Consider the following 24,429-nt stretch of genomic DNA (forward strand, 5'->3'; position numbering starts at 1 on the left):
TATCACCGTAAACAACCTCTAAACCATGAAGAGAAAATCTGATTAAAATACAGATCTATTTCGTTTCGGTTTTTTTTTATACTTCCGATGGCCTATACACTACATGAAGATCTGACCAGTTGTACTATAAGGTCGTATCGGGGGTCGAACGAGCGGCTTTTGACCCTATGACGTCAGATATTGATTAATCAATCAGCGTTGACGTTTCTAGTGGTTTACCCACAGTTCCGTGCATGGTACGCCAAGAAGTCGCCGTAACAGTCCGTTTCATTGGCTTATCCCTCACTTCAACCAAAACGCCGGTAATATAACAACTCTTCCAGATCCTAGTGTAGTTGAGACAAGTAAAACGAAATTTTGAACTACGGTATACAAAAAAGGAAACGAAATAGGAGTGTTTTAGTGAGATAGGGGACAATTGGTGGTCTACATCCGTTTGAAAAATGTAGTTATCTCCCTTTAATCCGAAACGTGTAAGAGTCGTGGATCGTAAACAATAATCGAAGCGGAAGCACACCGCAAGAGCAGGGACGATTGCAAACATGGCTAACAGTAACACGATGGAGGAAGTTTTGGCATATTTTACTGACGGGATTGAAACACAAGATCCTACAGTAATTGGAATTCTTGTGGGAATTCTGGTCGTATTTGTATCAGTTGGTAAGTATGAGTTTTGTGTTTTTTTACCCAATTTATTGATTTTGATAGTACCGGTACCGTAATTATACAAGGCCTAGAATATAACTATATGGAAGTGTAACAATAAATTGTTTACTGTCTGATCCATCGAATTTGGTTTGGCCTATTCCCGGTGAAATCTGAGCAATCTTACACTAAGCTAATGTTATCTATTTGGTTGAGTAAAATCGATTTCACCTTAAAATATTCCATATGGTATATATAATATATACTAAACAGCAAAAGAAACAACAGGTGGTATGTTACTCTGAATAGACGCATTGCATAAAACTTGCCAAATGTTTAATTGTATATTTGTGACCACATCTCCAACTTTACCTGAGCAATAAGGCTCCTTCCCAAACACAGAATTGAACCCAGGAAATGTTCTCAAAAACGCAGCCTGACTTCTGAGATGATAATATGTTCTCCGTGATTTTCATGTAACTCATGCTGCACATGCTGTTCACCGGGACCAGCCCTATAAAATGCACCCCCCTACCTGATTGAATCATTCACACTACAACGTCACCACGACTCACAATAACTCAGAGGAATAAGGCGGTTGGAAGACTCGACACTGGCCACACTGCCCAAGCCATTGCCAATCACTTCCAGGTCAATGTTTGGACCATCTACAGCAACACTTTCGGGCCACCAACACCACAGATGATCACCCCCGAACTGGTAGACCAAAGATCACCACAAGGCGACAACACTACCATGTTGTGCGACAGCACATGCAGAATCCCTTCACACAGGCATCTGAGACAGCACGTCAGACATTGGGAACACAGTACCGATACAGTGCGTCAGTGTCTCACCAGAGAGAACATCCATTGCCGTAGACCTTACCGTGGACCGATCCTCCCCTCGTCGATGACGTTGACGTCAATAGTTTGCCCAAAAACACAAGAACTGGCGACACAGATGAGAGTCGGTATTGTGTATCAACTGCAGATGGCAGAAACTGAATATGGCGTCGACGTGGCCAGCGTTATTTTGACCAATGTGTCATGGAATGAGACTCATGGGAAGGTCCAAGCATAATGGTTTGGGGTGGAATCGGCCTGAACCAGAGAGTGGGTCTTGTGGTGTTCCAAAATCTTGTTCCAGGGAGAGGAGGCGGCATCACTGCATTGCGCTACATCGATCAAGCTCTCAGACCCCACATCATATCACATTTCACACATCATCGAAACAATGTTTTCCAGCATGACAACGCCCGTGCCCACACCACCAGAGTTACTTGGGACTTTCTTAAGCAGAACAGTGTCAACATTATGCACTCGCCAGCCCTTAGTCCGGACTTTGGGATGAAATTCAGAGGAGACTTAATAACGTCGTAACGAGACCAAACACAGTCGATGGATTGCACCAGGCTTTTCTGAGAGTGTGGTTCCAGGTGCCAATGGCGTTCATCAATCGTCTGGTCCACTCCATGTTATTGACACACGCTGTGGACACACCAGATACTGATGTATAGACTATGTACAGACTCGAAAGCTTCTCGTAATGTCTTGGAATTGTGATGAATTAATCACTAATGTGTCAACATACTGTTTACAAAAAATTGCTTTGATCCATTTAGTAAGTTGTTGTCTAGAATGGTTTGATTAAAGTGCCCCTCTGATTTTGAAATCGCACTGACAGTTTTTTTTTTGCCGTTTAGTATATTTAAATGCTATTCCATTTTACTGTGCGCTCTTTTTACTTTAGCACCTCTAGGCCTACCAGAACCACTTTTCTTGGTCGTAGGGACTTGTGATTTGGACGCACACCAAATTACAGAGGATTAAACCAATTAGAACCTACTATTTATTTTACAGACTTTTTGCTTATTTAGACTCTACCCGCCCGTTGTTCCATTCATGGACTGGTAGTCAGTTTATTTGTCCTCGAGTTAGTGGTGGTGGCTGAATGGGTTAACCGTTTAACTTGTGCACTTTAGATCATAAGGTCTGTCATTAAGTCAAGTGGTTTTGATTCCCAACTTGTATGTGTCCAACCTCATGGGTTTTCTGCGGGTCTTCCCACAGCTAAAGATCCTATGTGCAAGCAAATTATTGAAATACAATTGAACCATATGTTAGTCCCGAAATGACAGTTTGTGTCGAGTGGAAGTTAAACCCGATTTCTCTCTCTCCTCGATTTAAATAATGGATAGGTGGTCTATAATTCTGGCAGTCCATTATACCAATTGCCCCTTATAGTCCACTATTCGAATGTTCTGTTAGATCATGTTTGATACCCCCAGCATGCAAACAAATTATTTAAATACAATTGAACCGTATATTAATTCCAAAATGACAGTTTGTGTTGATTGGACGTTAAACCTAATTTCTCTCTCGTTGAGTTAAATAATGTTTGGGCTGTTTGTAATTCTGACAGACTGTTTTATACTTATACGACAGTCAACTATTCGTTTGTTCTGTTAGATCATGTTTGATACTCTAGTTAACAACCTGTTATTCAGAGAGCCTGTTTAATAGACGATCTGTGAATTTGTTATTCTGATTGTTCCGTAGAACCCAAGGCATTGCCATCCTCGTTATCCCCAGTGGTCTCATTCCATTCCACTCCACTAACCCCTGTGGTCATGCATGGGTGAGACACATATTCAACTTATCTGCCCTTGATTATTGTGCTGTTTTTATCAAACAATCCAAAAAATCGTTAAATACATAAAAACTGCATAATAACATCTTTCACATGGAAAAGATGTTTTAGGAAATCTTTTGTGTGCATGTCACTTCTTTGCAAACTTTCTCATACATGTAATCGAGCAAACAAGCCGCCATATTGTGTATGTTGAGGCTAAGATTGGTTTGTAGAATAAAGCTACGATCAAGGGCAGGTAATTTGAATATGTGAATACCCCATGGTTGAACCCAGGGTATAGTGGATAGAATGATGGGACGTTGCTTATGTACGTAGTAAAGCGGTTAATCTGATTGAAATACAGATCTATATTTTGTTTCGTTTTTTTATACTTACGATGACCTACACTACATGAAGATCTGACTGGTTGTACTGGAAGGTCGCGTCAGGGGGTCGTACAAGCGGCTTTTGGCCCTTTGATGTCAGACATTGATTAATCAATCAGCCTTGACGTTTCTAGTGGTTTACCGACCTTACCGTGCATCGCACGCCAAGAACTCGACATAACAGACAGTTTCATTGGCTAATCCCTCACTTCAACCAAAACGCCGGTAATATATCAACTCTTCCAGATCCTAGTGTAGTAAAGACAAGTAAACCGAAATATGAACTATAAAAAACGGAATGAAATAGGATCTGTGTTTTAATCAAATTGTAAAGCAGTTTGAAAATTAAAGTTTTGAAAGTATTCAAAAACGTGATGCTCTTGATAATATAAATCAGTATTAATTAATACATGTAGGTCTGTTTTTTAATTTTATTTAGTGTTTATTTGGGCATATATTTATTTTTTTATTTTTTCCTTTCAGTTTTGATGATTATATTTGGACGATCTTCTAATAAAAGAAGTGGTGTTCTTGTTTTGGGAATATGTGATGCAGGAAAAACTCTTTTTTTTAATCGTGTAAGTTATAACCAAAATCACCTGTCTGTAAATCTAATTAAGATATTTTAAAAACATATTCACTCTTAATCCCCCTCAAATGCTATTTATTAACACTTAAATGACCCGGAGGTTTGACGTCATAACGTCATAAAGATCCACGTTAAAATGGTCAATCGTGTTAGAATATAGATGCACTTTAAAATCATATCATTAAAAAACAACTGTAGATAGATCCTTCATGTAACTGAAGGAAATAATCTTAATTTTATGCCATTTTCATAAATGTACAAAAAAATAATCTCATTCAAAATTCATGTATATATAATGGTCATTTCTATTTTTATACCCCACATTTTCATGTGGACATATATATTATCGTCGCCTCTGTGTGTCCATAATTGGTTTGTGGATACTCTACAGGTCACAGTTTTTATTCGATATTGACGAAACTTAAATATAGGTCATCTGACTCATCTCCCAAATATCTCGGTTCCTTTCGATATTGGCTTAAATGGGACGAAAATTACGTTTTTAGCTTGTGGACACTCTACAGGTCACAATTTTCACCCGATTTTGATGAAACTTGAAATGCATGTTTATATCCCAAAGATCTCGGTTCCTCTCGATTTTGCGCATATTGGATCGTAACTTCCTGAATTATGGCCCCTGATTTACAAAAAATCATATTTTAGCTTGTAGTCCCTCTAGAGGTCACAATTATTATCTGATTTAAAAAAACGTTTGATATATCACCCTTACACAGTAATGTCGGTCGAGTTCAAATTGCGTGAAAATCGGACCAAAACTGCCAGACAAAATGGGCGCCACCTCATACGCAAATAGTGGTAAACATTGGTATATCAAGATTGTGGACCCACTAGGTCACAATTTTGATCCCATTTTGATGAAACTTAAAATGCATGTTTATAACCCAAAGATCTTGGTTCCTTTCGATATTCGGGCACATTGGATCGTAACTTCCTGAATTATGGCCCCTGATTGTACGAAAAGATCTTGGTTCCTTTCGATATTCGGGCATATTGGATCGTAACTTCCTGAAATATGACACCTGAGTGTACGAAAAATTGCGTTTTTAGCTTGTGGTTCCTCTTGATAATCGCGCATATCTGAACTTAATTTCCTAGATTATGGCCCATAGAATGAAGATTCTCTAAAGGTCAAAAAAAAAAATTTCCGATTTTAAAAGCCATTTAAATATATCACTATTTCACCATAATGAAGGTTCAATTCAAATTTCGGGAAAATCGAAATGAAAATGGCCGCTCTTTGTAAACAAATATTGTAAAAGTATGTAAGACGAAGGTTGTGGACCCTCTAGAGGTCACAATTTTTATCCGATTTTGATGAAACTTAAAACATATCTTTATATCCCAAAGGTTTCAGTCCCTTTTGATATTTGTGCATTTCAGACCATAACTTTCTGGATTATGGACCATGATTGTACAAAAAATCACTTTTGTTTTTAGCTTGTCTCTATCCATCTTTTGCAAAATGTAGGCGTATCTTGCCTGGCAGCTGCTGGTAAACTGTTATAATAGTACTCATTGAATACAGATTGACCTCAGCTGTATGAATATTTAGGTCAAATTTGTAAATTTTAATAATTAAGGAAATAAATTGTCCTGTAAACAACTTTAATTTGTTGGCACAAAAAAGGTCAAAATCGAAATTTTGAAATACCAAAACTTCGACCCTGATCCCGACTATCCAGAAATGTATTCATTTTGGAATTAGGAGACAAATTCTCCTAATTAAGGCCTATGTGTTCATTTCGGAAATAGGAGACGAATTCTCCAAACTACGGTCTATTGTGTTTATTTTCGCAATTTTTCCTATTTAATTCAAAATGGTGACCATCAGTTGATTGAAATCAAAATTCTGATCCCACTATTTTTTAGGCATTCCTTCGCGGATTCTGAAAATGTAACTCCCATGCCTGTAAGTAAAATATTGTAAAAGCCTTTGGGATTTTTCACGTTTAAAGATGGTGGCACTTTCGGTTCGATCGACAAGCTTCATACTTTGTGAACGCAACAGTAATTTTTTAGCTACTACAGAAAAAGAATTTCAAGGCAATCTGACCTACTTTTCTTTTGATTTTTTGAAAACTTTGATCCTTAATTTCTCCAAGGGGAGTAAGTTAGTAAATTTCTAATGATATCGCTGAAGTTGGATCAATGAGATCTACTTACGTTCCAAATTTCATGAAAATATAAACTATTGGATCAATGAGATCAACTTATGTCCCAAATTTCATGAAAATATAAACATAAATTTAAAGTTTCATCAAAATCAGATCAAAATTATGACCTATATACCATACTGTTACACTATTTGCATACACATACAAGGAGTGGCAATTTTGTCAGGCAGTTTCCGTCCGAACTCTAGGGGGACCACAAGGTAAAAATGTGATTTTTCCAGGATGTTATCGAAAGGAACCAAGATCCTTGGTTTATAAACCTACATTCCAAGTTTCTTAAAAATTGGATGAATATTGTGACCACTAGAGTGTCCATAATCTGAAATCGTAATTTTACGTACAATAAGGGGCCATAAACCATGAAGTTACGGTCCGATAATTTTCGAAAGGAACTGAGATCTTTGGGAGATAGACCTATATTTCAAGTTTCGTCAAAATTCGATAAAAATTGTGAAAAGTAGAGTGTCCACAAACAAATTGTGGACGGACGGACAGGGGCGACGACAATATACGTCCACATGAAAATGTGGTTAAAAACAAAGTCATGGGTATCACAAAACCATCTTTTATAGTATCTAACGTTTTAAGTCTAAAAACCTACTTCTTCAGAGAATACAAGCTACATTTTAACCACTCCTACTACTGGTGTCACCATATCAAGTTTATTATGACTTAGATCCCATCTAAGTTTATGTTATTCAAATGGTTTTGGATTCCTCTCTCTTTATATATTTGGATTCACATGAAAATGTGGGCGTGTAAAAATTTATATATAAAACTAGGACTAGGTTTTATGTCTGTGCTGGTCACAAATGCTTGTCAGAATTTCCGTTTTGTTTTTCCCTTGTCTGTTGTGCAGGATGGAGGAGGCCCTGACAAGGAAACTATTCAGATGGGCCAGAAAAACTGACGTCCACCGGTGTATTCACAGAAAGTAGGAATTGGATGAAGAGTAGGTGGAATACCATTGTCGGCTCAAAATTTAGTTCAAATTTCATTTCCATTTTCTAAATGAAATAATGGTACTGGTATAACTATATTAGAATTAAATTAAATTTGTCTCATTTCATTCCTTTTCTATTTCAGTTGGTAAATGGCAATTACATGCAGACGTACACTTCCATGACAACTAATTCTAATTATTTTAATATACCTAATAAAAATGTAAGTTTAAACTCTGAAACATCTCATTAAAACACATGATATTTGTTTATTTCTCTACACAGCATTTGGATCTGGAAGAATTTTTGTACACCTGCATGGCTTCGATTGCTAGCGTGTTACATGACAAAGAGTAGGATCGTCTGTGCAACCTACTGGGTTTTCTCAGGTCTTCCGTTTTCCTCCCAACTAATAAATACCACAAAGCATTGTATTACTAAAATGAAAATCAGCCCTATATTAGCCTCGAAATGACTAACTTCTGTCATGTGAACATTAAACCCCATTTCTCTCTCTCAATCTGTTATCCATCCTTTAAATGAAATGAATTATGTTTTATGCCTTCAGAAACGTTTAAGGATCTTAGATTTGCCTGGTTATGAAAGGATACGAGGACCAAATCTAGATAAAAATAAATCATTAGCCAGGTAATGTATTAGATACTCACCATGGATTAAAAATTGCATGATTGTTACATTTTAAACAGGCACTATAGCTTTGTCAATTGTTGCTGATCATTAAGGAAATAGTATTTCTATTTCACTTGATTAACAATGTTTCAGTTGAATTTATTACAAAATTTAAGGCATCTTCCCATTCATTGTTGAAATACAGGTCTTTAGTTTCCAGATAAATTCATAAATAATTAAAGGTACTGTAAGCAACTGTTTAATAAAATCCACACCCCAACACACCATATCTTATCAAAAAAGGGTCTGATTTTAAGGCACCTGCGCATTCATTGTTGAAATACAGGATTTTCGTTTCCAGATAAATTGTTACTGTTGTTAGTAAAATTTGTTTAACTTTCATTAATAATTAACGGTACTGTAAGCAACTGTTAACTAAATTCCGCACCCCCACCACACCCTATCTTATGAAAAAACTCTGATTTTGACCATTTGTTATATAATAACAAGGGCGTGTTGACAGAAATCTGATAGCAGTATATTTCTTTCGGAAACTCAACTTGTGTAACTTTTATGACTTGTTTTAAACAGTATTTATTTTGAAAATATTGTACAATTTAAAGGTATTAAGAATAGAATACACATTTATGACTTCTGAGCAGACAGGAATGCAAGTAAAAGATGAAGTTATCATATAGTTAAAGTAAAATGATTTATTTCAGAGGTATAATATATGTAGTAGATAGTTCGACTATACAGAAAGAAATAAAAGAAGTAGCTGGGTAAGTAAACTCTTTATTTTTATATGCCCACATTTTCATGTGGCCGTATTATGCTGTACGTCCGGACATCCGTCCACAATTTGTTTGTGGACACTCTACAGGTCACAATTTTTATCCAATTTTGACGAAACTTGAAATATAGGTCTATCTCCCAAAGATCTCGGTTCCTGACGATATTGGCTTGTATTGGACCATAACTTCATGGATTATGTCCCCTGATTGTACGAAAAATCACGTTTCTAGATTGTGGACACAATTTTCATCTGATTTTAATGAAACTTGAAATGTATGTTTATAACTCAAAGATCTTAGTTCCTGTTGTGGACCTCCTAGAAGTCACAATTTGTATTCAATTTTAAAAACCATTTAAATATATCACTGTTACACATCAATGAAGGTTGAGTTTGAATTTCGTAAAAATGTGACCGAAACTGCCAGACAAATTGGCCGCACCTTGTATGCAAATAGTGTAAAAGTATGTAATACCAAGGTTGTGGACACTCTAGAAGTCACAATTTTTATCCAATTTTGATGAAACTTGAAATTTATGTTTATAACCCAAAGATTGTGGTTCCTTTTGATATTCGAAAATATCGGATTGTAACTTCCTGGGTTATGGCCCCTGATTGTACGAAAAATCATGTTTTTAGCTTGTGGATTCTCTAGAGGTCTCAATTTTGAAACAATTTTAAAAAGGCATTTAAATATATCACCAAAATGAAGGTTGAATTCGAATTTCGGGAAAATCGAAACGAAACTGCCTGACAAAATGGCCACTTTTTGTGCTCAAATTGTGTAAAAGTATGTAATACGAAGGTTGTGGACCCTCTAGAGGTCGGGGGGGTGGATGGCCGAATGGTTAGCACGTGCGGGCTGTATCATAAAGCCTGTCATTGAGTCAACTGGCGTGGTTTCGAATCCCTGGTTGTATGTGACAAGGAGTAGGGTCGCCCGTCCAACCCCGTGGGTTTTCTCCGGGTCCTCCGGTTTCCTCCCACTGCTAAAGACCCCTATGCGCAAGCGAATTATTGAAATAAAATTAAACCATATGTTAGTCCCAAAATGACCTAGTTTGTGTCGAGTGGACGTTAAACCCATCTCTCTCTCTCTGTCTCCTCTAGAGGTCACAACTTTTATGCTAAGTCAGTAACTGATTAAGTATTTACCACTCCTGATTAACCCTCAATCATAGGGGATACCTGATTATCAATCCAGATAGTCCCAAATTGACAGAATTGCAATCAAGTTACACAGAATTAAGTCCTGTAACAGTTCTGTCAGTTCCACAGAGGTGGTGCGAGTAGAATCATGACATAATTAAACACAACGCATATGTTTTAGCTGTCATGGTTGGTTGGGATGTTTTCTTAAGCTGTCATCGCATGCATTGTAGCCCGAAATACCCCATTTTCACTCGATTGTCACTATTTTGGGGATTGTGAGAATTCAATTCCAGAATGTTCAAATAATTATTCCGTATTGCCATAAATTGAGCATTAGAAAGATGAGTGTATTGCACAGTATTTATGTGTCTATATTTATTTCAGATATTTATATACAATATTAAGTGATGGAACGATATCACACAACCGTCCACCTGTTCTTATAGCATGTAATAAACAAGATTTGACCCTAGCAAAAGGTTCAAAGGTCATTAGAGCACAGCTAGAGAAAGAAATGTAAGTTGAGAATCTGAAAGTATGACCTGTGAAAAAATAATTTAAAATTAAAAAGTCTAAGCACTCCAAATGAACTTTTGGGTGTGGAGAATGTATGTAGAATATTTCTTTGGAAACTGGATGGAGGTCTTTTAACAGGGTGATCCCATTATACGCCCACCATCAGATCTGTTAAAATATTTTTGCACACAATAATTGTAGCATAGTTAAAGATAATCCCCTTAAAGCTGTATAAATATTCGGAAGATCATCTCTTTAATTTGTGGTTTAATGGGCCAGAGATTAAATAAGATATTGATACTGTACGAGGACGTGAGTCCGAGTGTTGTTTCAATATATTATGCAATGTCTTGCTCGAGATCATTGACTTAAAATAATGATACTGCACCTACATAACAAAGAAATATGTTACTCAAATCCAATATTTCATCTAGTATGAATAATGTATGATTGGCACTTGCCCATACCTGATTTGAAATAATGGTACACCAACATCAAAGGATTACATCATATCTGTATTTTAATTATTTATAGTTATAAAGTAATGGTAGTTAATTACATTGCTAAAACTGAGTGTGATTACATACAAAAGTGATGGTAATGTAATTAATTACATTTGCAAAATGTAATGGCCCAACCAAGGTCTGATTATCAAACTCTTCAGTTCATTCTACACTACTTACCAGTGAGGAAAGTCATCAACTACATGTACTTTTAACTGAAAACAGTAATGCAAGGATAGATTAAAAGCACAGCGATACCTCACTTAACAATATTATACATAGTGGTATGCAGAGGGTTGGTGGTGCCCAGGGCTAATTCCTTGATGCACCTAGGACTCAAGCATAGGGCCTAGTACTGAGAAAGACAACTTTCACAAATATGTAAAAATAAACTTTTTATTCAAATTAAATATAAATCAGACACATTAATACAGTTTAGTGTCCCAAATGAGATCTGTCAGAAAACTATGTGTCCCAAATGAGATCTGTCAGAAAACTACTTCATTTTTACAAGTTCTCTACTCTGGTCTCGCTTATTTAAATACGGATACACATTCACATTAGCTTGTGACTGCGATAATTTCAAATTGAAACAAAAATTCCATTTGTTTACCTCCTGAAGTGGATGGCAGGGGCCACGGCCCCCTCCCTGCACACCATTGATTATACACCATCAATAATAGTAAAGGGCAAAGCCATAAATACAAACTTTCCTATGGGAAATAATATCTGATGTAAATTTTATTTATTTGTAGGAATACATTGCGAGTAACCCGTGGAGCGGCTTTACAGGGACAGGATAATACCTCTAATAACAATTCTTATCTTGGCAAAAGAAATAAAGATTTTGAATTTAGTGATTTAAGTCCTATCAATGTAGAATTTGTTGAATGCAGTTGTGGAAAAGATGATACATCAATGGTTAATTTAGATGAAGTTAAGAATTGGCTAGAATCTATAGCTTAACTGAATAAAAAACGTTTATTAAATGATATTTTATCATATTACGATACATGGACTTAAATGAGTGAAAAATGTTATTAAACGATAGTTGTCAAGTCATATTTATATCATTATATTACATGAACATGTCAAAAGGATAATTTTTGCATTGAAATTGTTACAGTGGCTTTACATCACTTGTTACAGTAGCTTTACATCACTTGTTATAGTGGCTTTGTATTACTTGTTATAGTGGGTTTTTGAGAAAAAAAAATCACCCAGTGGTGGTATTCAGTTGATTTGTATTACAAAATTAACCATCAATAACAATTGATATTATTACCCTCAGTTTTGTATAGGTATTGTGTTTGATTGTCAAATAAAAAACAGTTTTATTTGAAAAAGTAGTGGACTATTTTTATGTGTTTGTAATATAGGGAGGAAGGGTTTTCATGTATTATAAAACAATGTTTTGTTTGTATGATTGAATTAAAATGTTTAGTATATGTATTGTTTTTGTGTGACTCATTGTAAATAAAATTGCTACAGGGAATTATCAACCTGAAAAAGTGATTAGACAAATCTATGCACTCACTTTGATTTTCTTTCAATACCAATCAAATGAACAGTCCCTGCCAATTATTTTTTTAAAAATCTGACCAGACCTGTAGTGTACATAAGTGCATTCTTAAGAAAAGTTGGACAGACTCATGAGACAGCAATATGTCCACACAAAATATGAGTGTATAAAAGGTTTCAACTGAACAATAAAAGTACGCTAGTGTGTGTACAAGGGGCAACAACTCTGTGAAAAAATGTTGTGTGACATCCAATTTCCATACTGTTTCTACTCAACCACCTCCAACTCTAAATTTTAAAAAAAACAAAACATATTCAGCATTTACAAGAATTGTTGACCGATGGTGGGCAGGAATCTTGGCAATACCTACACATGAGTTTTATTTTCTGTTAAACATTTAATGAAAGGGGGATAACTTAGTGTGCTTTATGAAGACAAATGCCCATTCCTGATGAGAGGTTTGCGAGGAATGTTAATGTCCCTTCTCTTTTACCAAGTTTAGGATCTGCTTGATGGGACGGAAATGGAATCTGGGTTTCTAATTTGACCAAGAAGAAAAATAATCTCTAACCAGGCCCCGAGTTCATATAGAATTGACTCAAAATTGTTCATCTTAATTTAACTAAAATATAACCCTTTATAAAACTTTTCTTGTTTTAATGTATCTAATATATATCAATAAGAAATTTTGTGTATCTTATCTAGGTCAAAGATATTTCTCAAAAACAGTGAATGAAATTTAAGTAAATTTTTAAGTCTGAGAATGCTTTGTGAAGTCGGGACCATGTTTAATCCCTGTGTTGACTGACAAAGTTCATAAGGATTTTCCAGCGTGTTTCCCACTTTGTCAGCGGTGCAGGTTGGAGGGCCTGACAAAGGACAATGTATGGTCGTTAGGTTGGGACAAGTAACCAAGGTCCTGTGTACACATTGGCGTGCATGTAATAGAACCCTTGGCAATTGGAATTCCATATAAGAGTAGGCCGTAGTGGCACTGTCTGGGCAAAATTCCTTCATAGCACACTGTATTGCATAATACCATCTTCATTAGCCCAGTAGAAGCAAAACAGTGGGACGTTAAACCCCATTTCATTTCACTCTTTCATGCATGTGCTGAAAATTCATAACAACATTAGTCATTTCCATTATTTAATAAGTTAGTTAATATTTAATCTAATCATTGAATAGCATTTAGCAATAGAACATAATATAACACAAAACAGTTCTATGGATAACAATCACTATATTATATAACATTTCGATAAGATTTCACTGGTCGTTATCAAGCATACAGCTTACAAATGAGGACAAAAATTGTGACAGTGTCATGGTTGCTAACTTCTGGGTTCTGTTATTATTGTTCAATGTACCTATATATAACACTGTCAGAAGTTGTATGCTTGATAACGACCAGTGAAATCTTGTTGAAATCTTATATGTTATATAATGTAGTGATCTTTAAGATAGAATTGTTTTGTGTTATATTAGTTAATATACAAGAATCATCATTAGAATATATTTAAATACAGATTAACAAATCCAGGTGGTTCTATTTGTACTCTCACATTAAATATCATTTGGGTATTATCATTTGTATTTATAAATGTATTTTAATATGCCTCTGTAAATGACTTGTTGTTAGAAATGATTTATCACATATATTACACACACAAGATCTTTCCCCAGTATGAATTTTTATATGTGTTTGTAAAAGTCTTTCATCATTGAAAGATTTCTGACAAATATGGCAGCAATAGGGTTTATCCTTATTGTGAATTCGCTGATGTCTCTTCAAATAACTATTCATTGTAAAAGATTTACCACAAACATCACATATGAAAGGTTTTTCACCTGTATGCATTCGGTGATGTTTTTGTAACGTATGTCTCTGTATAAAAGCTTTCTCGCAAAATTCACATTTAAAACGTCTATCCCCTGTATGAATACGAAGGTGTTTTTGAAGATTACTGTTTGACGAAAAACATTTCCCACAAATTTCGCAGGGATATGGTCTCTCTTTGGTATGGGTTCTCATATGTCCTTTTAAATGATCCTTTTTACTGAATGGTTTCAAACATATTTCACAACTAAAAGCTTTTTCACCGGTATGAATTAAGTCATGTCGTCGTAGATGACCTTTACTGAGAAAGGACATGTTACAAATCTGGCAGACGTATGGTCGTATTCCACTATGAATTTTCATATGTGTGTGTAAATTACTACGATGCGTGAACGTTTTACCACAGAAATCACAAATAAATGGTTTCTCCCCGGTATGAACTCGGGTGTGATCCTGCAATTCTCCTTTAGTAAAATAACTTTTATTACATAGTTCACAATTGTTAACTTTCTTTGCTGTGTGTTTCTGGACATGTTTTCTTAGTGAACGTTTCAGGCGATAGGCTTTATCACATATTTTACATTTGTGAACATTTTGTGAATATTTCTTTTCGCTACATTTTGTGTTGACTCTAACAATCACTTGAACGTTGTCTTCAATATTCTGAAAATTAAAAAGAATTTCGAAATTTAAGTTTTTCAACAGGGCTATTAAAATATAAGTAACTGCAAAAAGGTATGCAATAAATGTTAATGAAATGAAATGGAGTTTAACGTCCTACTTTTCTGCTCCTAACCTGGGCTAATGAAGACGGGCATACGCCATACAGTGTGCTATGAGGGAAATTTTGCCCGGACAGCGGCACTACGGCCTACTCTTATATCGAATTCCAACTGCCAAGGGATCTTTTACGTGCACGCCAATGTGTACACAGAATCTCGGTTTTTCGTCCCATCCGAACGACTAGACAGCTTTCCTTGTCAGCCCCTCCGTCCTGCATCACTGACAAGGGAGAACCACGCCGGAAAATCTGGATGAACTTTCTCGGCCAATGCAGGGATCGAACACCCGACCTCCAGGCTAGCGAGCTAGCGTCTTACCCACTTAGCCACGTGATCCCCAAATGTTAATGAAACACAAACCAAAGATTTTTAGGCTACCACACTCAATATGGTTTTCTTTCTAGTAACATTTCTATACAGGATAAACCAAAGACATTTTGAGTATGGCACTCTGAAATTATGGCCATTTGGAGACTAGTAACAGCTTTGTTAAATTCCATTTTAGATGCTGATCTGGAGCTTAATCACAATTTTTTGAGGTAGGGGCACTCACTCTGTAAGTAATAAACCAATCTAATTAGTTTCTATGATCCAGCTAAATCTCCAAATATATACAATCCATCACACTTTCATATTTGAAGTGGATTTATACAAAACATACGATAACTAACTTTAGTTTGCAATTCAATATTCTTATGTTGAGCCATATTCTCTTTTCTCTCCGTATTTACCACATAATTTTTCTGATCAACAAACGATATTAAACCTAATTCATCAGTCTCTGTCACATCTGAATCTGGAGAACAAATTATCAAGAATATTATTAAAAATACATTATATCGCATCCTGATAATAAAATTAATGCAACCCATCAGATGTCTCTACTTGAATCAATTTCACTGTTCAGTGTATAGTATAAGCCATACCAATGACCGAGCTATTGCCTAATAATAATTAATATAAGGCCATACATTTATTGACAAGGCTTAGTTTTGTCCCCTGTCTTTAAAGAAAGCATGGGAATATAACACTTCATTTGTCATACTTTTGGAAACACATAACTCTGCTTCTAATTGAGCTACAATGTTCAAACTTGGTGTAGGTTTTCACTAGGTTCAATGAATATTTTCTGCTTAGGCTAAGCACAGATAATAAATTTGATTGGTCATTGCTTTGGGGCACAATAGCTTTGATTCTTATTTAAATTTAGTGAGAATGACAAAACTTGGTGTAGTACATGTATAGTTATATTACATCAATACCTTAACCGAGTTCAATAATGAGTGGTGAAGCAGGTTTATAGTTTCTTTACATCAATACCTTGAATTATGAGGTTAAAGAGAGGAAAAATTAATTTAATTACTCAAACCTTTATAAAGTTTTGGCTTTTTCCTGCCACAAACACACAGCATATGCCAACAACGTGTATGCCTTGGTGCAAGTCGCACAGTGATGTATTCTTTAATCGTCATCATTAATATACTTTAAAATACAGATGTGACGTCATCCTTTGATGTTGGTGTACCATTATTTCAAATAATGGTATGGTGTACCATTATTTCAAATAATGTTACTGGCAACATGCCAATCTTACATTTTTTATACTAGTGAAAATACTGGACTTGTGTTTGTATTTGTGTGGGATAGTGTTTGTATTTGTGTGGGATAGTGTTTGTATTTGTGTGGGATAGTGTTTGTATTTTAAGTAGTTAAATGGTCTCGAGCAAGACATTGCATAATATATTGAAAAAATGCTTGGGCTAATGCCGTTGTGCAGTATCAATATATTACTTAATGTCTCGCTCTCGACCATTAAACCACACATAATAAAACATGACAAACTTTTAAGATAACAACAAACTATAAAATTCTACCTTGGTCTGAAGAAACATTCAGATTTTCTGCCTGTAATAATTTAGCTTGTTGTACATCAACTGGTCTAATTTGACATTGTTCACAATAATATACATCTGGTATATCACTTCTGTCTATACCCATACAATTCATATGTTGCCATACACTACAAAAAATAAACAACTTTTAATGTGTACTGTATATCGAGGATTTAGAACATAATTGTGATAAGTCAATATATCAAGCATTGTGACTTATCACAATTATGTTCTAAACCCTCGATATGTGGTAATAATCCCCCAGCTACAAACTTCACAAGACTGTAAACAAAGTATAATGGTTTAATCGAGGATACAGATGATCTTATACAGATGATCTTAAGATTTTATACTGCCTAAAATTGATCACAAGTTATTCATCACTGGTATCAAAATATATCTTCAAGAATTCTTCAAAAAATATTGAGCCAGTGATATAGGTCAAATCTAAATATTAAGGCCACCTGCAGATTTCGTCAAGGTTACGAGATGTAAACAGGGCTAGGTAATGTGATTATTGCCAAGGATTGTGGGTTAGGGTTACATCTAGCTCTGTTTACATCTCACAATCTTGTGGAAATCTGCAGGTGGCATTAATAATTAGACCTAACCCAGTAATATTTCTGTTATGTTGCTCTCTAATTTTGAAAAGCATGAAAGATCTTTAACCCTGGGATGTTGTGACTACTACTCTCTCACTACAAGATAACTTCAGACAAGACCAATGACCTTGTCTATAATCTGAAACCAGTAACTTTTTTTCAATTGTGAAAGATGACAACATGGTGTAGTTTATAAACAAAGGTTGCCAGTGGCCACTACATGTCTGTTATCTCACATTATTTATAGGACAAGCAATTTTCTTGTTTTACAGTAAACATCGTCTTCATTATATTACCGAAGTATGCAAAACAAACTTTGAAATCTTGGATAAATTCAGATGATGGAATATAAATGAATTTTTGATCCACAGCCTCCCTTCAAATTTAATGTCAAATATATCTTACCAACACAAATCACAACAAATCATATATCCATCTTCATGTTTATATTCACAAATACAGCGAATAAAATTATCTTTGGCTGACAATACAATAGGTTTGGATTTATGTTGAGACTCTGTTGCACTTTTGACTTGAACAGACGTGAATTCTACTGGAGGGAGACAAGCTAGAGATTCTTCCTCGATTTCATTCTGAAAAAAAATCTGCCAGCATTAATATAACTAGCTGGTTACATGCATCCTTTGAAACATACTGAAGATAAACATAAACCTTAATTCAAAAAGTGTCATCATAAATTAGATTTTAGAGGGAAACATTTCAATCACATTTCAGTCAAAACCTGAAACTCTTTGAATGGCTTCTATTAGGTTCGGAGGAAAATGTGATAACGCCTAATTGTTCCTTTCAACCAATACCACAATTCTATCATAAAATCTAAATTTTTCACTTCAAAACCCCTAAATTTTTACAAATCCCACTGAAATCTGATAAGCTGCTTGGTTGAAACGGTAAAAAAACAGACGCAATGGACCAGCAAAGAGCTATTTCACATATGTACATTTCAGTTGTAAAATATGAACAAACCTGTTGTGCAGAAATCAGTTTTAAACAGTAATCTTTCAGCAGCTGAGCTGATATTGTTTCTGCTGTCTCGTAAAGTCCTTGACAATTTTCAAGATTTACCAAACTGATCAATTCTTTCTGGCATCTTAAAAATAGGAAACATAGGTTACCAGACAATGGAGAATAACCCCCACACCCACAAAAGCTAAGTCGTCCGAGAAGTCCATGAAAGTTTCTGCTCAGTCAAGGGCTATAATTCTGTAATTAATTATCAATCACTGAAAGTCATGGAAATAAACAGTGTGTGTATATATTGCATGTCAATTGGATGACAACTTTAGGTGCTAGAACATCAACAAACTTTGTCCGGTAATGATTAGAAATCGTTAAAAATCAACAGACTTTTTGGTTCCTAAATATAATTACTGTGTATATTTACAGTTAATTGGATGAAAACTTTAGCCTCTAGAACTCACACACAGATGGGCAGACAGGGGTGATGACAAAATACAACCAGAGAGAAAGAAATGGGGTTTAACATCCACTCAACACAAACTGGGTCATTTCGGGACTAACATGGTTCAATTTTATTTCAATAATTCGCTTGTGCATAGGGATCTTTTGCTGTGGGAGGAAACCCGGAATCCCAGAGAAAACCCACGAGGTGGGACAAGCCACCCTACTTCTTGTCATGTACAAGCATGAATTGAAACCATGCCACTTGACTCAATGATAGATCTTGTGAGTTCACACTCACACATTAAACCACTAGACCACCCAACCCCCTCAATATACAACCTTGTGTAAAACACCATACAAATTCAATGGAAATGAAATGTGGTTTAACATTCTACTTTTAAGCACCAATCAACCCAATGCATGGTGCTATAGCTATGAGGAAAATTTTGCCATAACAGCAGCATTTCCTCCTACTCTTTATCAAATTCCAATGCCAGCTTGAACATTGACAAATTCTTCATGCTATGTGAAATTCAATTGGGCTCTCATCTCAGTACAGACCAACCACCCTGGAAATTGAACAGCTAAGATATTTCTGACTGAATGTATATGCCAAAGTAAGATGTCTTATGGAAACACAGCAACAAAATGACAGTACATAATATTAAACATACATTATGCAAGAGCTAAACCTGCCTATTGCAGGTCTTTCTTTAGGCCGGAAATGTTATCTAAATTATTAATTAGCCATTAATTAACTTATCCAGACCATAATCAACCCTTGATGTCATCGCTAGCCTGTGATATTTACTGGATTAGGATCCGATCAGCTGCTCAATGCTCATTCATGATTAAATCAAGAAATGGAATCGAGAATATTTACTGGATTAGGATCTGATCTGCTGCTCAATGCTCATTCATGATTAAATGATTGGAATCGAGACTATGTTTTTAGTAATGATGATCGAGGCTAGGCCGAAAATTCAATTGCTATATTCTCAGTTCAGAGTGGATCAATTTGACTGAAATTTTCAGCAAATTCCCTTTACATTATCCGTGAGAGCTGAAATGAAATGAAATGAAATGGGGTTTAACGTCCTACTGTTCTGCTCCTATACTGAGCTAATGAAGACGGGCATACCAGCTCTTTATGTAATCTCCCATAATGTATCTTTAAGCTTTCTTGTGATATACTTGTACTGTATTTGAGGGTAAGAACTGTCTTGATGCTTAAAGTGGCATTAAAGCTTTGGAGAACTTGTTTGGTCTGGAAAAACATAGTTACATAATCTGAAGCATGAAGGAATAGTAAGTGCTCAACAACTAATAAAGATTACCATTATTCAACAATTGCAATAACTCACAGGCTTACCTATCCCCAAAAATGGTAGGGGACACCAATTACAGTTCCAACAAGAATGGTATTGGAGAGGTTGGTTATTATAGAAAATGCAGTTTATACCTGTTATTGAGAGCCAGTAGCTTATAGTTAATGGATTCCTGTAGTAGTTGTAGAAGAAAAGGTATGTCTTCCTCTGCATGTATTTCTTGTGTGTAAACCCACTTGATCATAGCATACGCCACTTCATATTTAATATCTTAATTAAAATCATAAAAAGATAATTGGTTTACTATAAAATACATAATTAATAAGCCATGAAATTGCACAAACATAATTACCTACCATAGAAAACAAAATTACACATACATACTTACATACCATTGAACACGAAATTATACAAACATATTTAAATACTATAGAACATGAAATTATACAAACATACTTTAATACCAATATTTCGAGACAGATATCATATTGTCTGCGTAGTGTAGCCTATTGTGACACTACCAAGTAGGCACATGTAAAAAAAACCTGAGGGTTGTCTTTTGTTTAATATTATAGCAGTTTATAATCATAATGTACATTTAGTGCATACCAGTAAGATTTAACTGTTCTCCATGGTTAAGGTCAACACCATCCCAATCATCGCTCTGTGCTAACAAAATCACTTTATGACCATATAGAGTTCTATTACCATTCAATAAAATCTTTAGATCACTAGAAAAAGATAAAGCTTGACATACATCACTTGATTTTTCCCACACTCTTAAAATCATGAGTCTCAAAACATGCAAATTATGTTAAATTGACAAAGCTTTATTATTATGATGTCATAACCCCATAATATATCTTTAAGGGCTTATAATTTCCAAGTTATTTGATATTAAATATTACACAATGAGAGAGAGAGAGAGAGAGAGAGAGGAAAAGGGGGTTTAACGTTCACTCGACACAAACTAGGTCATTTCGGGACTAACATATGGTTTAATTTTATTTCAATAATTCGCTTGCTGGTTGGGGTCTTTACCAATGGGAGGAAACCAGAGGATCCTGAGAAAACCCACGAGGTTGGACAGGCGACCCTAATTACACAATGAATAAAATTAAAACAATTAATGCATGTCCTTGTATACAAAATATATTATTGTCAGAGGCCTTAAAAAATACTGAATTAAACAATGAATTGAACTGAAATAATTTAATAGTGTCACCTGTATTCAGTTCTATCGAACAAATTTCCTATGACTGTCAGTAAATTGGAAATAAACTTGTGTCCATTTAAATCTTTACAAACGCATTTTGCTGTTTCATAGTTTATTCTTGTATCTGTAAAGACTTCTTGACTTTTAATGTTTAACATTATTAGAGGTTTACTTTGCGATTTTTTCACATCTAGAAAAAGATACATTAGTATTAGTCATGACAAGTCAGTCCCACAGATTAATTATTTTAGGTTGTTACTTTCATTCAGGCAATACATTTTGTTTTATTTCCGGGAACAGTTTACCATGAAATCGATTTTAAAAAAAACTGAGACACCATGGTGACCATGGACCTTATAACAACATGGCCTACAAAGTTTAGTGGCAAGGGTATCATTTTCCCAGATCGCTGATAACATTTTTCTGCAAAATTAAATATCAGATTTGGAAGTTATTGCCTCATAGATTTTAAAACAAAGTGTGTGGTTTTGTGTTATCTTAGATAATTTGTTTGGTTTTTTTGTGTTTTTTACCGTCCACCATTTTGATTTGACACGGGGTCACGTGACTGCCATTTTCACCTGGTATAGTCTATAAATTGGAATCGGATTCAACATTTGTCGTATGTCTGCGATATCACCTCGGTGGAAGCGGACATTAAGTAAAACTATAACACAACATTTGTCGTTTACCTTGACGAATGATGTAGCATGTCTTTTGAACGCCGAAGACCGACACCAAATGCCGAAGATATTTTAACTACCACCGAATTGTTACTAAATAGTACTAAGAAGTTGAAATTGAAATTGTGTGATAAACCATAGAATTAAATAGTCTACATTAAATACGTTATCTAATAATCTAGTTCTATGGACAAACGGACGCCGAGAGCTATGGGATATAATTACGAAAGATAACTAAATTGTTTAGGGTTTGAAGTTTTTTTTCTCAGTCACTGAACTAAACTAAAATCATAATCGATATAGGACAACTGTCTAGTCGTTCGGATGGGACAAAAAAACCAGGGTCCGTGTATATATTGGCAAGAACGTAAAAGATCCCTTGGCAGTTAGAATTTGATATAAGAGTAGCCAATAGAGCCGTTGCCCGGGAAAAAATTCCCTCATAGCACACTGTAGTATGTCATATGCCCGTCTTCATTAGCCCAGTCGGAGCAGAACAGTAGGACGTTAAACTCCATTTCATTTCATAGGTAGCAGTCTTCATACATTGACCAAATCGAGTCAGTGAGGTAGCGCCTTTCTACAAGCCATCGTTAGGAGATCACATTCCTCAGGACACACTTTATGTACCTGTTTCTGGATATTTGGAGAAGTTTGAGCTTATATCATTAAGCATTTGTATCAAGATCATTAACATTAAGTGTGTGCTGTACTCGTTTAATTTAAACAATATAGAAATATTAACAGCCATCAATAACCCTGTTTTAATTTATTTGTCCACGAACCTTCAAGAAACTATGCAAAGAAATGCACTTGTGCAATAGGTCAGCTGCAGATAAACGAATTTAATCTTGCTTTAGCCTAGGAATAACTGATTATTTTAGAACAACATCAAGATTGTCACTGTGCACAAGAAAGCAGTAAAGAAATTGGTAAGAATTATTTTAGTGATGCACTACCATTAAATTTGTTTCATAAAAATATGCTCACTTAAATAGTTTGATTTTCTTTGGAGTAAACCAACATGTTGGGATTTTAATTGCAGGTTCAATGGATAGACTCTTACTTGTATACTTAGTACATTCGACCCCCAATTGGAGCTACGGTAGCTAAGTAGGGCGCTAGCTCAGCTCACTCGGCTCACTAACCAGGAGGCCCCGAGTTATACCCCAGTGTTGTCCGGATGGGAGGACAAACCGAGGTTCTGTGTACACGTTGGCTGTTGAAATTCGACGAAAGATACAGGTGCAAGGCATGAAGCATGCCAGTCCTCATTTACCCGGTTAATTAAGAACATGGGTAGGATTGTAAACCCCATTCCATGTCGTCCCCTTAGATTAAGTTTCTAATTTTATTTCCAGGACACAATGGTATTTAAATAGTTTATTTATGCTTGATTCTAGCTGTGTGTATATCCGTAAATGGAAACCATGACGACACCCGAAAGTCTTTCATCATTGGTAAATCATCATCAGTGCCGGACTGGTGGGCCGAAGGGCCACCTGTCAGGTTATTGACCAAGGCCCACACAAGTACGCGCCGAAGGCGCAAGAGCGCCCGAGGAGGGTTTGGGATGGAGGGGGGGTCACCCCCCATGAAAATTTTGAAAATTGGCAACCGCAAACCCATTTTCCAAGCATTTCAGACCAAAGCAGAAGAAGGCAAATTTTTTATTTCCTGATACAATTAGACAACAGAATGAGCTAAGAGCACTATCATAAGATGAATTTGAGAATTCTCCTCTCCTTCCTTCGTTCTTTTCTTTCCTCCCCCTCTCTTTTCCTTCTCTTTTTTTTATTTTTTCTTTCTCTTTTTTTCTTTTTTCTTTATAGGCTTAGGCCCACTTTTTTTAATGAGCTGTCACGGACATGCTATAAAGACAAAGAGGGTTTGCTTTTGAAGATTGTCAACGACAACCAAGAATCTCACAAAATGACGATATTGTGCCCTTTCTTCCTGTCAACGCTACCGGTGATCGACTGATTGTGGCTGGTATCCAATTTTCTCTGATTTCGGTTCTAAAAAGTTCGCATTTTGCAACCGTATTTATGGTCCCAATTCCGCATTTAGCCCCGCATTAGCACGCTGAGACGCACCCCACACCCAAAGTGTCTAAGTTTTGTCTGCCTACCCTACTTCGGAGGATCCAGCACAC

General features: G+C 35.7%; 2 protein-coding genes across 3 annotated transcripts; one reads left to right on the forward strand and one right to left on the reverse strand.

The window, feature by feature from the left end:
• The first annotated feature begins 463 nt into the window (after positions 1-463).
• LOC126826893 (signal recognition particle receptor subunit beta) lies at positions 464-12,432 on the forward strand. The gene is made up of 7 exons (XM_050556004.1): positions 464-660; positions 4,149-4,243; positions 7,536-7,613; positions 7,959-8,038; positions 8,743-8,802; positions 10,350-10,481; positions 11,740-12,432. Exons 1-7 carry the CDS (start codon positions 543-545, stop codon positions 11,948-11,950), a joined length of 774 nt encoding a protein of 257 aa, XP_050411961.1. The 5' UTR covers positions 464-542; the 3' UTR covers positions 11,951-12,432.
• Positions 12,433-12,562: 130 nt separating this feature from the next.
• LOC126826876 (zinc finger protein 596) lies at positions 12,563-22,154 on the reverse strand. Of its 2 annotated transcripts, XM_050555974.2 has the most exons (9): positions 22,125-22,154; positions 21,601-21,781; positions 20,985-21,106; positions 20,510-20,645; positions 18,610-18,733; positions 18,028-18,215; positions 17,003-17,148; positions 15,800-15,924; positions 12,563-15,009 (listed from the first exon to the last, which is right to left on the reverse strand). In XM_050555974.2, exons 1-9 carry the CDS (start codon positions 22,132-22,134, stop codon positions 14,104-14,106), a joined length of 1,938 nt encoding a protein of 645 aa, XP_050411931.1. In that variant the 5' UTR covers positions 22,135-22,154; the 3' UTR covers positions 12,563-14,103. The 2 variants fall into 2 exon arrangements, with proteins under 2 accessions (XP_050411931.1, XP_050411930.1); XM_050555973.2 differs by having other exon boundaries at positions 21,601-22,144.
• Between the last annotated feature and the right edge of the window lie 2,275 nt (positions 22,155-24,429).

This window comes from Patella vulgata, chromosome 7 (genome assembly GCF_932274485.2).
Source record: "Patella vulgata chromosome 7, xgPatVulg1.2, whole genome shotgun sequence".
NCBI lineage: Eukaryota > Metazoa > Mollusca > Gastropoda > Patellidae > Patella > Patella vulgata.

What these genes read in the sequence shown, in the direction of transcription:
- LOC126826893 (XM_050556004.1), top strand. Translation starts at nt 543, where the DNA reads ATGGCTAACAGTAACACGATGGAGGAAGTTTTGGCATATTTTACTGAC. An exon ending in AAACTCTTTTTTTTAATCGT is followed by an intron (nt 4,244 to 7,535) that starts GTAAGTTATAAC and finishes TTTCTATTTCAG; the next exon opens with TTGGTAAATGGCAATTACAT. An exon ending in TTAATATACCTAATAAAAAT is followed by an intron (nt 7,614 to 7,958) that starts GTAAGTTTAAAC and finishes TTATGCCTTCAG; the next exon opens with AAACGTTTAAGGATCTTAGA.
- LOC126826876 (XM_050555973.2), bottom strand. Translation starts at nt 21,797, where the DNA reads ATGTATCTTTTTCTAGATGTGAAAAAATCGCAAAGTAAACCTCTAATA. An exon ending in AGAACAGTTAAATCTTACTG is followed by an intron (nt 20,646 to 20,984) that starts GTATGCACTAAA and finishes ATTTTAATTAAG; the next exon opens with ATATTAAATATGAAGTGGCG. An exon ending in CTACTGGCTCTCAATAACAG is followed by an intron (nt 18,734 to 20,509) that starts GTATAAACTGCA and finishes CCTATTTTTAAG; the next exon opens with ATGCCAGAAAGAATTGATCA.